This window comes from Scophthalmus maximus, chromosome 3, assembly GCF_022379125.1.
Source record: "Scophthalmus maximus strain ysfricsl-2021 chromosome 3, ASM2237912v1, whole genome shotgun sequence".
Lineage (NCBI taxonomy): Eukaryota > Metazoa > Chordata > Actinopteri > Pleuronectiformes > Scophthalmidae > Scophthalmus > Scophthalmus maximus.
Window position 1 is genome coordinate 7,041,654 of NC_061517.1, and position 12,041 is coordinate 7,053,694.

General features: G+C 41.3%; 1 protein-coding gene across 2 annotated transcripts; it reads right to left on the bottom strand.

The window, feature by feature from the left end:
• Positions 1-780: 780 nt before the first annotated feature.
• On the bottom strand, positions 781-11,624 carry LOC118316642 (PHD finger protein 20). Of its 2 annotated transcripts, XM_035644655.2 has the most exons (19): positions 11,530-11,624; positions 9,532-9,611; positions 9,198-9,369; positions 8,866-8,950; positions 8,614-8,687; positions 8,259-8,505; positions 7,869-7,952; positions 7,429-7,488; positions 6,535-6,721; positions 6,351-6,454; positions 5,997-6,119; positions 5,702-5,788; positions 5,466-5,608; positions 5,179-5,278; positions 4,234-4,429; positions 3,948-4,149; positions 3,207-3,468; positions 2,941-3,052; positions 781-2,786 (listed from the first exon to the last, which is right to left on the bottom strand). In XM_035644655.2, exons 2-19 carry the CDS (start codon positions 9,609-9,611, stop codon positions 2,756-2,758), a joined length of 2,349 nt encoding a protein of 782 aa, XP_035500548.1. In that variant the 5' UTR covers positions 11,530-11,624; the 3' UTR covers positions 781-2,755. The 2 variants fall into 2 exon arrangements, with proteins under 2 accessions (XP_035500548.1, XP_035500550.1); XM_035644657.2 differs by lacking the exon at positions 2,941-3,052 and having other exon boundaries at positions 11,530-11,623.
• Between the last annotated feature and the right edge of the window lie 417 nt (positions 11,625-12,041).

The window sequence follows — 12,041 nt, forward strand, 5'->3', positions numbered from 1 at the left end:
GCGAAAGGTATTAATGATGGATACATTCAGGCATATTAATGAGTCTGATGATCTATGAGTGTGTGCAATTTGGTTGTGGCTTGATTGAAGTCAAGCTCTGCTGACATTCTGTTGGTGTTAAAAAGTTTCCATCGGTTCAAAATCTCCGTCCTCTGGCCACACCAAGAATGTGAGAATCAACGTTCACAACAAAACACAAAGTGATGTCACTCTGGACTGAAGTAGGCCTGATTGATCGACCAACACTGTCATGCACAGTGGTCATCACATGGGTAACAGAAGTGGAAAATCCATATTTAGGCTGAATGGACTGTGCAGTGAGGGGGTAGGGACTAATGTAACACACACACACACACACCATAAGGTTGTGTCCTGTTGGTCCATGAACACACAGTGCGACCATCTGTCTGACCTACCTAAAGCAGCAACAACAACACAAACACACAGCAGAGAAACATACTGTACAACACTAACACATCCATCAAAGAGAAACATCACGTCTTCAAAACCAGCAGCACGTCGTTTGTCTCGACAGTGAGTGAATTCCATCTTCCAAAATAAACATATATATATATATATATATATATATATATATATATATATATATATATATATATATATATATATATATATATATATATATATATATATAAATAACATACCTGGAGGCAGGAGGAAGAAAAGTATTAAAATTGATCACTTTTAAAATGTCAGTTCTTTCTGAGGTGGGTAGCAGAACCCGACCCACTAAATGCGACACATTCACATCCACACAGTGACGAGTTTTATCATTTTAATCAAAGCTTGAAATCCTCAGGAAAAAAAAAAGACATGCTTGAATCAGAGCGCAAAAATAATGAAGAAAAACTTTCACTTCTGACTTTAAAGCTCAATGTGCTTAATGTGAGATGTTCAGGCTGGTCCTCATCAACTCAAACAAAACGACTAAATCCTGTGTTTGTGTTTCAGGTGGATGCCACTGTAGGTCTCTACTATTGAGAGGCAGCCTTGTGCGGTTGAAGAGGATCATCTGACACTGGGGTGAACTGACTCTAGGTTATCAAACAGCATTTATATTAAATAAAAGAAAAGAAAAAAATGTTTCACAATAAATGAGGCAAAACATCAGCTTTTTTCTCTCTCGACCAAATACATCAGAGTAGATCGGAGCCACTGTCAAGGGGAAACACTGGATACTTTTTGAGAAAAAAAGTTGTATTAGAAGAAAAAAGTCCAAATATGCTGAGACGTAAGTCGCATTATAAGAAAATGTTGTTTTTTATTTTTTTTGTAATTACAACTTTTCCCTCTCTAGAATGAATCTCCAATCTTCCCTTATAATCCACTTTAGATTCATAACCAATCTGTTTATCAAAATAACTCTGCAGCTTTATACAGTTAGATTCTTGTATAAGAGTATAAAACATTACATTTAACATATTTACATTTTTAAACAGTTTGTGTCACGGCAGAGGAAGGTGTTGGTTTTATTGAGAATGGGGCGAAAATGCTGAGAACCAACTGTGTTCTGCATGAAATGTTCTTCAGGACGAACCAAAACAAACACACACATGAAGTGAAGGCGGCCGTGAGATGCTGCTGATAGCTCTGAAACACGACTACAGCAAGTGAAGCTGTGAGCTTAGACTGTCTTGCTACAGTCACTGATCCCAAAAGGTCAAGCATGAACGGAGTCTTCACTCACATTGTCTTTTTTTGATGTGAATCCAGAAAAGTAGAATTTGCTTAAACCTGATGAACAAACATGAACAGAGAGGAATAGATTTCATACAGTGTGGATAAACGACTGTATATAAAGACGATCAGTGACCGTAAATAAAGATGGACGACGCGTCTCCACTTTTCTCACACTGTACAAAAATGAAACCAATATTATACACCATCACTAGTGTTAATGTCCGGTGTGAACAGGGCCAGTGTGGTCACAAAACAAAGATGTATAGATGGATTTTGCTGTGAACAAACCTTACGATCACCTGAGTGTTTTTTCCCCCATTTTTCAATTTCAAAAAAAGGGTAAAATAGGATTTTTAAGAAAAAAACAAACAAAAAAAATCCTCAAATATTTCTGTACACTTACAAAACCTTTGAACTGAGAAATGTCCAACTAATAAAAGGCATCACTGCGGAAAAATCTAGGCAGATCCTACAGGTTTGTGTTTGTGTGTGTGTGTGTGTGTGTGCGTGTGAGAGCAGTTACATTTTACACAACAGGAAGTTTGTTAGTCTTTACAGCTGCTAGAAATGTATGATAACATAGTGTGTTCAGTCAACACTCAAACAGACACAAACAGATTGATGACAGCAGTGGATCAAAAGTCCAGATCCATCGATCACTGATCAAACCTGCCGTCACCACAGCCTGTGTGGTTGGACAAGGCGTGAAGTCGCCCTGGAGTCGGTTTAGAAAATGTTTCTTGTTCCTTTATGAAGTTCAACTTACAAAAATCATCGGTTCAGTCGCTTTTTCCCTCTTGCCTCAGTGCAACCAATACAGGGAGTGTGTCCTGTGACTGAGTGGAAACAAACCACAGTTGGCCTCGTCAGTCTGTCTGTCCCTTTGCTCCTAATGTCTAGCAGTGACTTGCAGGATCAATGGTCAGGGTCAGCGATGACGCTGAGGGTGTGTCAGCGGCAGACCGACAGCCGTCGCACAGTGCAGAGGTCACGCAGCAGCCGTCTGATTCTCTGTTTGAGCTGCGGGAGTCGGGACAAAGGGTCAGGAGGCTCAAGCTCACCTGAGTGGTCCAACCAGGACTCCAACACTGGAGAGAGGGGGGAGAGAGAGCTTCTGTTTGTACAGTGAAAATAAATACTCGCATATGACCATAATTAAAGACTTAGCTGTTTTAGTCTGTATTTTTATATTTACGGTTGCATCAATTTTTAACTTGAAGCTACTTTATTCTGTGTTTTTACTGGATTGAATGTGTTTGTTTTGGAGAGGAGGAGACTCTCCAAAACACAACAGGTCCCATGATCCTACGCTGCTTCACAGCATCACTAGATATTGTTCTGATAGAGACGCCTCCTAGTGACAGAAAAGTACACATCATAAAGACATATAACAACACATAAAGTCTATAAAGTCTAACTAATTAATCATCCTGGGATGAGTGACCAAAAAGAAAAAAAGTTTATCTGGACACCCTTCTTGTGTGTGTGTGTGTGTGTGTGTGTGTTACCGTCAAGCTCCCGCTCTATCAGGTCCATCCTAGCACTGATCTGGTGGTGAAGAGACTCGACATGCTCCAGCAGGTTGAGCTGACACTCGGCCTCAGATGCTGGACAAGGCTCAGGTGTGTGTGTCCAAGTGCGTGTGTGTTCCTCGCAGTCTGCGTGCATGTGCTTTTCTGTTTTTACGCTGGTGTCGCTGTGTGTGTCTGTGTATGACACTGCGTTTTTATTATCATCTGGAGCAGCGTCGGTCACTTCAGTCTTTATTTCCTACAGAAACACAAACATTTGTTTAAGTGAAAACACATCAGAGGTCAGGGAAAAGACAAATCACAGTCTGTGGTTTTCATGTTGACACTGTTTTCTGTGTGAAGTTGCCTTCATTGTGCTCACGTTCATTTCACAGAGCAATTGGAGATAAATATAGTTCCACATTTACCACAGTGAGCCCAGAGCCTCAATCTGATTTTCAGTGGTCTCATAGCAACAGCAGGAGCCTGTTCAGTGCTGTGAGGATGAAGCGTGCCTCTCTGTGCTGAGCTCTGTCTTATTTAATAAACTCCAGAGTAGTGTGAATGCGGCAGAAGTGATGTGTTTTAAAACAGTGTGTACATAAACAGTGTATGTGACAATGACGGAATTCAGACTTAAAAGTTGGAGAAGTTAAAGACATCCCCCAAGTTATTACTAATGCCAGCTGAGGATCTGAGGACAGAGGGTCTGAGTGTTGGACATGCTGCAGCCGTTACCTTCTGCTCAGTGTTGTTTTCCTGCATCTCCTCCTTTTCTCTCTCCTCTGCCTTTTCCCATGATGCTCCGGGCTTCTGGTAGCAGTGCTCGCTGCTGACGTAACAGGCAGTGGGATCTCCTTTCGGACTGGAAGTCAATCTCAGCCCCTGTTCCCTTCTCCATGGCAACCTCCACAACTGCAGATCAGGGTGGGACGGAGAGCTGCGTGGACAGACGCACACAGGAAGTGAAAACACGTGCGTCTGCGTGGACGCGATGAGTCGGCGGTGACGTAAGCGTACTCACTGTAACAGGCTGATTTTGAGCTGCAGCCCACTGAGGACCTGATTGAGGCCATGTGTGTGTGCAAGCAGGTGGCCGGTGTGTGTGATCTTGGTGGCGTTGATCTCCGAATAGTTCTCCTTCACGCACGACAGGCCGAACATGTGACCAGATATCAGCAGATCTGGTTCCGACAGGAAACGCTGAGCCCGCCTCCAGCCTGAAGATAAGTGTTAAAAAAAACAAAAACAGGATGAGAGGACACACACACACAAACACACACACTTGACACATCTTTCCAACAGCTACAGTTTGGTATAATCACCATAACTGAACAGGCCAGTTTATATAAAAAACCTGCAATGTTAACTGAGAAGTGGATTTTTCTCTGACTGGTCTAGATTCTGGAAAGGTTTCCAAACATGTGCATTGCTATCCTCACTAGTGGTACCAAACACTGTAAATAAAGATGGACATGTCAGCTCCCAAAATAAAGACCAAATCCTCATGATCGCCCCCTGGTGGCTCGCTGCACTATAGGTCATTAATCCAACCTTCTTCATGTTAGCAGATGGGACATAAAAAATCAAAGCACACTGTCGCTTCATTTTTGCACAACAGGAGGAAGTGGAGATGGGCCATCCACATTTACATTAACTACAATATCACTAATCATTCTGGTTGGTCGTCTTTATTTACAGTTATTGTCTTTATAGACAGTCAATGATCATCTTCATATACAGACATTGATTGTCTTCATATGCGGTCATTGGTCTCCACTTCCTGCCACGGTACAAAAATGAAGCCAAAATATCTTGGATACAGGTGCTGCCATCTTAGTGACATCATTTGAGACCATGGGTCTTTATTTTTCATTTTATGGGCATTGAAGTACATGTGAAATGAAATATTTAAAGCAGCAATTGTCCTGACACACAAACACTGTGGACATAAAGAAGTGAATTATACCTGCAGTGTGTCTGCAGTAGTAGCAGATGTAGTTATGTGGGATGTTGTCTTCATATAAACCCATACAAGTTCCATGCTGCCAACACAGACACGACTCACACTGTAGAGAAACACCAAAAGATGTGGTTACAATCAATACATCATCTCACAACTGGTTTGGACAAATGATCACAGACCAATAGCCGGCAGACAGAAAAAGATGTGAAGTGCTTCACTAATGAAGGAACGTCACTGTGAACACGACAGTCATAAAAATATTGCGTCTTCCTGTTGAGTGCGCCCATTACCTGGATCATGAAGTCGTTCTCTTCGTCCACCTCACACACACACCTCACAACCTCGCACTCGTCAGTCTCCATAGCAGCCGGCCAAGAGGCTGTGTCCTCACCGCTCTCGGCTGTTAGCGTGGACCAGTCGCTGCCGTCCTCGACTGAAAAAGAGGAGGAACAGAGGCGAGTGAGGAACCATCTTCATGTTCAATATGTATTGTTCACATGAATAGGAACATGAGTGTATCCCCCACCTTGTGAGTGCGTGTTGCTGTGTCCGGTGGACAGCTTCAGAGTGATTGGAGGTCTGTCTGAGTTCTCGTCGTCACTGCTGCCGAGTCCTGACAACAAGAAGGAAACTGTCGTTATTCTAACATGCAATGCAAACCCTGCACGCACGCAAAAAGTTTTATCCTGTCATAATGCCATTTCATTATGATCACTTCATGACATAATTTGTACCACATAATGCAGCTTCAAAATGGCAGTTCACAAACCAATGGGTGACGATGGGTTGCCACTTGGTTTAATGTTGGCACTAACTCTCACCTGACTGACTTTTCTTCTTTTTCTTCTTCTTTTTCTTCTTCTTTAGTTTGAGCCTCAGGAAGTTCTTCCTCTCCTTTCTGCTCTGTCCTCCGGTCCTCTCCCTCCCTCCGTCCTTCTTAACTTCTGCTCACAGACAGCAGGATAAGGTGTCAGACAGAATAACTGAGCTTCAGCTAAGTAAACTTGAAAACACTTTAAAATTAATCCAAATGACATCAAAAGTGCAAGATGGCGGCACCTGTATCAGGGATATTTTGACTTCATTTTTGTACAATGGGAGGAATTTGAGACGCCTCGTCCGTCTTTGTTTGCAGTATATGGTTTGTACTGTAAGTGCACGTGCATCTGTCCTACCTGCTCCCATGGTGCTGTGCTCTGTGTCGTCACATTGATAGATGATATTCTCAATCTTCCTGTCTGGCGCCAAGTCACCTCCCTCAGAAGACGACTGCTTCCTCCTGCAACAACCCCAGTCAGCATTCAACATGACTTTACCTCCTGCTAACTGTGTGTGTGTGTGTGTGTGCCATCAACCTACCTCGGTGCCTCCTGCTCGCTGCCTCCCTCGTCCAGCTGCTTGTCAAAGTGGTAGTACTTGATGTGGTAGTGCAACAGACTCGCCTTCCTGAACGACTTGGTGCAGCCCTCTGAGGGACACTTGAAGGGGTTGTGGTCCAACTCAATGGAGAGGATGGGAGGAGGCTGGTTCTTTATCACTCTGTACACTGAGACATGGAGAAGAAAAGATAAACACAGAGCTCCTGAATAGTCTGGATGTCAAACTTGAGCATTATATTTTCTCCAACAAGGACTTTACATTTTCGCCCCCCATCCGTTTGTTTGTGTTTCTGTCAGTATGATTACGCAAATATCACAAAACTGATTTTGGTGGTGGGATGGGGCATGGTCCAAGAAATACAATTTTTGCAGTGGATGGGGACAAAGGGGTGGATCTAGAAATTTCTAATCACTTTCTCTAACAGCATTGTTTGATATAGTGTTTTCGCATTTTCACAGATTTCCCAGGAAATAACTAATCGATCTTGATGAGGAAAATTAGGCATAATTGATCTACGAGTGTGTGTTATTTGGTACCACTTGTTGGGCCTTGGTTGAGATATGAGCTCTACTAAGTGACATTCTATTAAAGATATTAAAGTTATTGTACAGCTGTGTGTGGTTAATAATCAAACTTTTGTTGAATGACAAAAAGGTTAATATTTCTCATATTGTAAAATGGAATAGATTTGTTGTCAGTTTTGAAACGGGATAAACAATGAGCAGTGCGTTCTTTAAATATTTATTCATTATAAATAATAATGAATCATTATTGAATATAATAAATTATATGTAACATATAAAGGAACAAATGGTCTGACCTCAACAGACCCAACTGTGGTGTGTGTATCTGTCTGTGTTTGTGTACACATACATGGTTCTCTGCTGAATTTGTGTGTGGTGGGCAGGTGAGACTGCCGCTCCAACAGGACGTCTGGGGAAAAGAGAAGACAAAGACTGAGATGAAACGACTGAGAGAGTGTTATTACAGTGATGCTGTTAAAGTGTTTATATGAACACTGTTACTTCATATAAATATAAAGGGCACATCTTATAATATTTTCTCACCACAATTGCTAACAGTAATTTTCAAAAGGGTTATTTTCAATTTGCTACATTTTATTTTAAATATTTTAAATATGATGTTAAACATGGTTAATTGGTTTAACTATTAAATATAAAGTGATAAGTAAAAACAGTTTCAGCTTGTGTGGAGCTGATTGACATTACATATAAATATGCTGCCTCTAAAATCTGCCTCACATTCGCTCAAACCACAACTTTATTATCAGAACTATACTCCATAATGCTTACCTCTTTCGATGGGGCTGTCGTTAGGAGCAGCTGACTGGGAGGGGTCAGCAGTGAGTGGCTGATTCTGATCTCCACTGCTTCCACCTGGAGGTGGAGCAGTTAATAAACGTCATCATCTTGTACAGAAGATTACATTTCTAGTTTAGCCACGGACACCAACAGGTCTGAGGGACTTCACCTTACCCAAAATGGATTTTAACACCTTTTTTGAAGCATCAATTTGTGACAGTAGGAAAATTTTAGGGAAATAAATGTTTTACGATTTTTAAGAAATGAATCCTAACAAAATTTTTAAAAATTATTCCCCATCCCGCTTCGCAGACATCTGTATCTATAGAGCGACTGTATGTTAATGAACAGTGGGCGCTGGGCATCAGATCAACGACTTACTGCCATCCATTTTCTTCTTTGCTGGTGGATGGGAGGATGACGCTTCCGCCCTCCTCTTCCTCTCCTCTTCCCCCTCCACAGATCCTTCCGTCTCCTCTGATGTCACCTTCTCCTCGTCCACCTCCTCTTCCTTCTTCTCCCCCTCCTCCTCTCTTTCTTCACCATCCTCTTCCTCCTCATGCTCCTCCTCGCTCTCTCCTTCCTCCCATCCCTCACTTCCCACCGCGCTCTTCTCGGATTTGGACTTCTGTTTCCACAGGTGTGCAAAAAAAGAAAAAGGGCTCTTAGAATCAAAGGGAGGTGTGTTTTGTGAATCTAATCGGATGGGGACCAATGGTAGAAGAGTATGACTTACTTCCTGGAAGGGTTTGACCTTGGTGGGCTTCACAGTCCGAACTACGCCATCATAGAAACGCACTGTGTAGGATTCTGACAAAACGAAAAAAAGAGTTCAAAATCTTTTTGGGGTCTCCACACTTTTGAAACAGTTTTCAGCAGATTTGACTGATATTTTTTTCTGCCAAATTACCGACTGATAAGTCTGTTGCAGCACTAAAATACAGAAACACAGTCTCTCGTAGGTGTAAAAGGTGGAACTGAGTCTCACCGTCTTTGTTGACCCTGAGGATTTTGGCTGGGTAGAAACGACAGTCTGTCCAACAGGCCAGAACCTTTGTACCTGAGACAAACATCTGAGACAGATAGAAAGAAAATGTAAGTGTAACTAAGAAAAAAAGAGAAGAGGATCAAATGCTGAAACTGCAACATGCACATAGGTGCAAACTAATCTTTCACTGAAAGTTTCTGCATTTCGGGTCAGTGAAAACCTTTCAGCCCAATTATTCGGTATAACATATATGTTGGCACTGATGGTTAAAAATCTGTCCAGCTTTCACCAGGATGTACAAAACAAAAATGCACGCAGTCGGTGTATTGTACCGGTTGTGAGTGTGGTGGATTGATGCCCTGCCTCCTCAGACTGACTCGCTCCATCGGCCGCAGGTACTGCGAGTTCCACTGAAACCATTCATCATGCCGACGGCTCCACTGGCGGTAGTGGACCAGGACCTTCTCTTTGTCGTAGTCGATCTTTTCAATCGTGGCTGTGTACCTGAGTGGAAAACAAAAAAAAAGCAGAATTAGATTTTTTTAGATTATCAAAATAAGTAATCACATGTCACAGGTCAACTGAGAAGTGTGATTAAAATGAAATTTTAACCTAAATCTACAATTTTAAAATGTGAGAACTTCATGTTGTTTAAAGAGTCCAGACCATTTCTTGTGTCGATCTCGCGCTTCCAGCTGTGCTCCGACCTCGAAAATGATTCCTGGTCTGTCCGGAGGTGTCTTCATCTGCAGATACAGAGAAAGAAATAATGCAATCCTCTTGCAAATAATAATAATATTTAGAAAACAACTTCTGAATATTCACATTTCCTGTATTTTGCGGCATCAGAATCTCTGGGTACCTTCCTTCCATACTTTGTAAAGTTCATGAATTTTAACATTATTACCTCCTTTTTTTTCTTTGGTTTTGGGGGAACTGAGACGTTATTTGTACACTGTGTATGTTTGCTGAGGCCTGAACCACAGTTGGATTGTTGCCTGCGCCTGTCCAAGTTGCGGTGGCAGCGATATACAGCAATGTTTACTTTTCACATTCAGAGTCAGAGTCACCGACCAAGACGAATAAAATTACACACAAAAGGGGAAACACATACAGCATACGGGTAATGATGACATACAACTACCACTCAGTGGAGCCGCCAAGGCCCAACAGTCCCAATAAATTCAATCATGCCAACAAAACAATGCACAGGTGTGTTAATGTGCATATACTTACATAAATGTGTCCAGTACACAGAGACTGTTACAGCAGGTTTCTGATACTCTGTAATATATATGATAGGTATGTACAGATAGAAGATCTAGTATTGAAGCTAGGGCTGCGATGATAATAAGAAATAATAAGGATTAATATCATCATGATTTAACCTGCTGAATATTATTTCAATTCATTGTTAAAACTGTGAAAATCCTCCGATAGAAATTTCAGTCCAAAGTTGACGTCTTTAAATGTCCTCACGTTAGAGAACATGGAACCGAAAATATATGCAGATTAATGATCTGTCAGTTGACTAATTAATTTGACTAATCGTTGGTGCTCTAACTGCAGCAATAAAAACATTTTTTTAGACCTCACGTCTGTTGTTGTGACTGCTTGATTTCTGTCTCCTGGTCCAAATGTGACGGGTCTGTGATTTAACGCTCAGCATCAGTGTGATGACACTCATGATTATGGAGCCACTGACTCAATTTTATTTTTACAAAGATTTAAAGGTTTAATTTTGTCATGATAACCATGAAAAATTTAATTTGATTATTTATACTGGAAGGGCAATGATACACTTCCATTGACTGTCAGACACAAGGACCTGACTGACTTTTATCAGTTTATGGAATACATAATATTAAAATTATTAATAAAATGAACACGGTGCTTGAGTCTGCGTCTAATTTACATAACGTGATGACAACATGCACACACACACACGTCACTATAACGTCACAGACAGCGTTGCAGACGGACGAACTTTTCAGTTCATTCTTTTACATAAAATCCTTATAATCTTGTCGGAACAGTGCGACGTTAGACTCGCGCTTAAAATTAAAACGTCAACACTCGAGCAGAAGACAAATAACGGAGGAAACTCAGCTTAGGCGCTATTGTCTGTGTCCCCTATGAAAGAAGCTGATTGGCTCCCAGGCGGCTGAAGAGGCCTGTTCAGACTTCTTATTGGACGTCACGCCTGTCAGTCGGAAAAGAATAGTCCCGGCCCCCCTTGGAGCTGGTTGGGGTATTTGACAGTAGCTAACATGCTAATGCTAACTGTATTAGCCTCAAAGAGCAGCAAGCGACGGCATCACACGAAACAAACGGGCGTAATTAACTATCACACATCGCATGTGTGTGTGTAGTGCGCCTGCACAGGGACGGAGACGGGCAAAGTTGTGAAGTGGTACGTTGAGCTCGTCCAGTTACACGGACTTGTATCGTCTCTCCATTGACTGTGAATAGATAAGCTAACGCAGCTAACCGTTTAGCCTGTGCTCAGTCTGAAAAGTCACAGTGACAGCTGCAGGAGGATTCAAGTTTCGTCTCGGCCACTGTGCTGTCGTGGGAGCGGAGACGTTTACACAACTGCCCCCGATGTTCAAATGTGACAGCGAGCGTTAAATGTGTAAATAAGCAACATGAAAGCTTGTTTACCTCTGGAGCTACTTGTACGCTTCACTCTTCATACTGTGATGACTGCAGCGCGCATGCGTGGATGCTGACGTTCAGATGAAGTCTTTCGATTGTCTCATGGATGTTTTGGTTTTTTTGATATTCCAAAAACAGTTTATAGGACGTTTTCTTACAATTTTTCTTACAGACTATTGGATGTTTTCTTATAATTCTTCCAAAAACAGATATTAGGATGTGTTCTTATGATTCTTCCAAAACACACATTATAGTATTTATTTATATACTTCTTATACAACAGATTATCGGATTTTTTTTAACCTATAACTTCCTTTAAAATATACTCATACTACACTTTAGTGTTTCTAACATTTTTAGCAGTAAATAAATATTTAATAAATGATTATAATGTAGTCTTTAGCAGGTAATTTAATTGTTTATTTATGTATTTTTCTGCAACCGTAATTCGACAAAGCAACATAAACAGATAACAGAGACCAAATATTAAAATGGTTATACTAATATTCAGATGTCTT